This window comes from Urocampus carinirostris, chromosome 17 (assembly GCF_059441175.1).
Source record: "Urocampus carinirostris isolate Australia breed hairy pipefish chromosome 17, RoL_Ucar_1.0, whole genome shotgun sequence".
NCBI classification, from domain to species: Eukaryota; Metazoa; Chordata; class Actinopteri; order Syngnathiformes; family Syngnathidae; genus Urocampus; species Urocampus carinirostris.
The window spans coordinates 7,378,980-7,382,601 of NC_142365.1; the positions used below are offsets into that span (position 1 = coordinate 7,378,980).

General features: G+C 40.5%; 1 protein-coding gene across 2 annotated transcripts; it reads left to right on the forward strand.

Annotated features, from left to right (window-relative positions):
• Positions 1–1,013: 1,013 nt before the first annotated feature.
• Positions 1,014–3,622, forward strand: mrps17 (mitochondrial ribosomal protein S17). 2 transcript variants are annotated; one of them, XM_088320887.1, is made up of 3 exons: positions 1,014–1,412; positions 3,049–3,378; positions 3,453–3,622. In XM_088320887.1, exons 1-2 carry the CDS (start codon positions 1,290–1,292, stop codon positions 3,328–3,330), a joined length of 405 nt encoding a protein of 134 aa, XP_088177013.1. In that variant the 5' UTR covers positions 1,014–1,289; the 3' UTR covers positions 3,331–3,378; positions 3,453–3,622. The 2 variants fall into 2 exon arrangements, with proteins under 2 accessions (XP_088177013.1, XP_088177012.1); XM_088320886.1 differs by having other exon boundaries at positions 3,049–3,622.

Here is a 3,622-nt window from a genome sequence, read left to right on the forward strand (position 1 = left end):
TTTGGTCATATAGGGATGAAAGAAGCAAAAACAACCTGAAGAACCGTTTAGGACCCGAAAGTGCCGGTTCCTTTTAGTGAGCCGAGCCGAAGAAGCCAGTGTTATGCCGAGAAATGCATCCCTGCCGAGAATCATAACACCAGTTCTCGACAAACTCTTCTAACTTTACTCAACTTACCTTGTACGATTGACACTTCAAAATTTCCAAACAAAATTATTTCTAGGATTTAGTGTCAGGGAATAGTCCAATTTAAAAAAGAAAGAGTTTGTCTTTATAATTTTCAAATAACATTTGTTTATTTAATCACGTCCTAAAAGTTTCATCAATTTATCCACATACCAGCAGATCCAGACATAGTCTTGTAAAGTCTTCACAACATTAATCAAAGACACAAGTCTTGCAAAACCAGATATTGAAAGAAATCACCCCTGGGTGCAAGTTTGAAACCCTTTATCTAAAACTAAATTTAGACACCAAATGACCATTAAACCATCCATCCATTATCTGCACCGTTTATCCTCAGTAGGGTCGCAGGGGTGCTGGAGCCCATCTCAGCTGTCGGGCAGTAGGCAGGAGACACCCTGAACTGGTTGCCAGCCAGTCGCAGGGCAAACAGGGACAGACACATCACTCATTAACACCTAAGGACAATTTGGACCGGGCAATTAACCTGACATGCATGTTTTTGGAATCTGGGAGGACACCGGAGCGCCCGGAGAGAGCCCCGGAGGAAACCCTGAAAGCACGGGGAGAACATGCAAACTCCGCACAGGAAGGCTGGTTTCTGGATTTGATCCCATGACTGTGCCGCGGACTCGCTGTCCACTCAGCCGCCATTTCATTAAACCATTCTGATTAAATTTATACCACAGACTGTTAGTTCTTATTGTTAACTATTTTTACAGACGTTAAATACTTTTATGTCCAAATTAAAAAATGGTTAACATAAGCTGTTACTTTCAGAAACACAGCTATGAATACTTTCCTGATAAAGACGCGACCGTTAAATTTGTCCCTCTTCGGTAGCTGTTATGACGTAATCAAACATGGCTGCAAATGGCTGCGTGCAGCAAGCAGAAGCATTTCTAAGATGTCTATTGATGTGACCTTATAACGATCTATCTATTCATTTTATATCGACACAGATTATCACAAATCATCTTATTAGTTGAGGCAAAAGGCAGCATCGCCTCCGCTTGAACACAGCGGAGAGTCTGTTAGCTTAGCATTAGCGCCAGTTCAAGTTGACTTGAGTCTTATTTTATCCGAGTAAAGAAAACGAAGAAAAATGTCAGTCAAGCAAGCGTCCGTCCATGCCAAATGGATCATCGGTAAAGTCATCGGAACGAAGATGGTAAAAACAGCGAAAGTACGCGTCACCAGGCTCGTCCTCGACCCTTACCTATTCAAGGTGAACCCATTTTATTTGACAAAGTCTTAACTTTCTAAAGAAACCAGAACTGTCCATATTCCCCAAACGGTTCAAGGGTTTAATTTTATATATTTACTATACAAAAATGTAAAGTGTATTTTTTTTCCTCATTTTTCTATGTTTCCTTTTTGTCATTTTATTTTTCTTTTGTTTCGTTTTTTTTCATTTCATTCATCATTCATCCATCCATTATCTGCACCGCTTATCCTCAGTAGGGTCGCGGGGGTGCTGGAGCCCATCCCAGCCATGAAACATGCAAACTCCACACAGGAAGGTTCGATCTAATGACCTCAGAACTGTGCCGCACACGTGCTAACCACTGCTTCACCGTGCTGCCAATTTCCTTTATCAAACTCACTTTATTATATTGTTTACTGCTGATTAAATTATAGTATCGTTTACTGTTTGTTACACTTCAAGTGTAGGATTAATCTGTTGATGGTGAGATGCAATAAATAAATGAAGGTTTTATCACACAACTATATGTATGTTCCTCTCTATTCAACTGGCTCCAAACTTCTCAGAAAAAAAATCTTTGATACACAACAACATATTTTTAAAGTAAAAAAAAAAGATTGCTTTTCCTGCTAACGTGTTACTTTTATAATAGAGTAGTTCAGTTACTAACACAATTACTTTTCGGGAGTAACTATAGTAAGTAACTATAACTAATTACATTTTTAAAGTAATGTGCTCCGATATACAGGTAATCAGCTGCACCATATAGTCAGAATAATACTGCATATTCATATTTTCATTCTTTACTACAGCGGAACCTTAGTTCTCGACCATAATCCGTTCCAGAACCCTGTTCGAAAACCGATTTGTTCGATCACCGAAATCATTTTTCCCATTAAAAATAATGTAAATCGTTTTAATCCGTTCCAACACCCTGAATGTTTACGTTGAATGTTTAACGTAAACTTAAAGCTAACCCAGGCTAATCGTACGTTCGCGTTATCGTAATCTCAAAAGATTACTCTAACATGAACGTGTAAAATTAAAAAAAAGGATAAAGAAAATAATTATGAATAGAATTTCTTACCTTTGTGGTGGTCAGCAGAAGGCGCAGGCAAGATCAGCAATAGTTGTACGCACTACTTTTCCTTTTTCACCTGTAGCAACTTTGCTGCTTGCACTGACTTTCTTCGGAGGCATAATTAGGGGCTAAAACACTTGGTACACCTATATTAAAAGCGAAAGCAAAACGGAGCACGTCCGCACGCGATAACAGTTGGTCACGAAAAGAGCGATCTACACCCGTACGCCGCTCAGCATCGCACCCTAGCGTACGCACTCACGCATTACCGGCGTCCGAACTCCGATTTTTTGACCGAACAGTGAAGCAAGAATTTCTCAATTTTTGGTCGGACACCGATTTGTTCGAACTGAGAGGCGTTCGAAAACCGAGGTTCCACTGTATTGGAAATAATTTGGCTGCTTATATCATTGCTCTATTTTTTGTTGCACTATTTTCTCACACAATTTAGGTCTTTTATTTCATTTTAATCCTGTAATTTGTTGCACACAATGTTCACGATGTTATCAATGACAATAAAGACAATTCTAACTCTAATAAGCCATCATTTTAAAATGTCCTTTTTTTCTTCATCAGTACTACAACAGACGGAAAACGTACTTCGCTCACGACGCGCTGCAGCAGTGCACGGTAGGCGACGTGGTACTCCTGAAGGCTCTTGCCGAGCCGCGCGCCAAACACGTCAAGCACGAGCTGGCCCAGATAGTCCACAAGGTCGGTCGTACCGTGGATCCGTTAACCGGAAAGCGAGTGGCCGGAGTGGAATTCCTGGAACCGCTGGACGACATCCACGCCGAATCCCAGACTTTAGCCGACAGGGTGCAGAGCTTGAACATTACGGCGGATGCGCCGCAGTGATTTCATTTTGGTGGGACTCTTCCGTGGCTGTTTGGTGGCCAGTCGCAAGTACAAATATTGGAATCAGATTCTCACGCGAAGGTCCTTGCAACTGAGGTTTTTTTTTTTTTTTTTTTTTTTAGAAAAGCTGCTTGAGCACTAGACGAAGGCGCCATTGGACAAATCTGTCTGAGGTTGACGTGGAAAATTACTTATTTGGCTTTGGTTCAATGTTTCAGTGGATATATTAATTCATTATTATGTCATGATGCTGATCTTTTAATCCAACTTTACAATAAAAGGCATATCTGTA

Excerpts from the sequence above, each read along its gene's own strand:
- mrps17 (XM_088320886.1), top strand. The coding sequence starts at position 1,290 with ATGTCAGTCAAGCAAGCGTCCGTCCATGCCAAATGGATCATCGGTAAA. Across the intron at positions 1,413-3,048 it reads TCGACCCTTACCTATTCAAG|TACTACAACAGACGGAAAAC; the intron begins GTGAACCCATTT and ends TTTCTTCATCAG.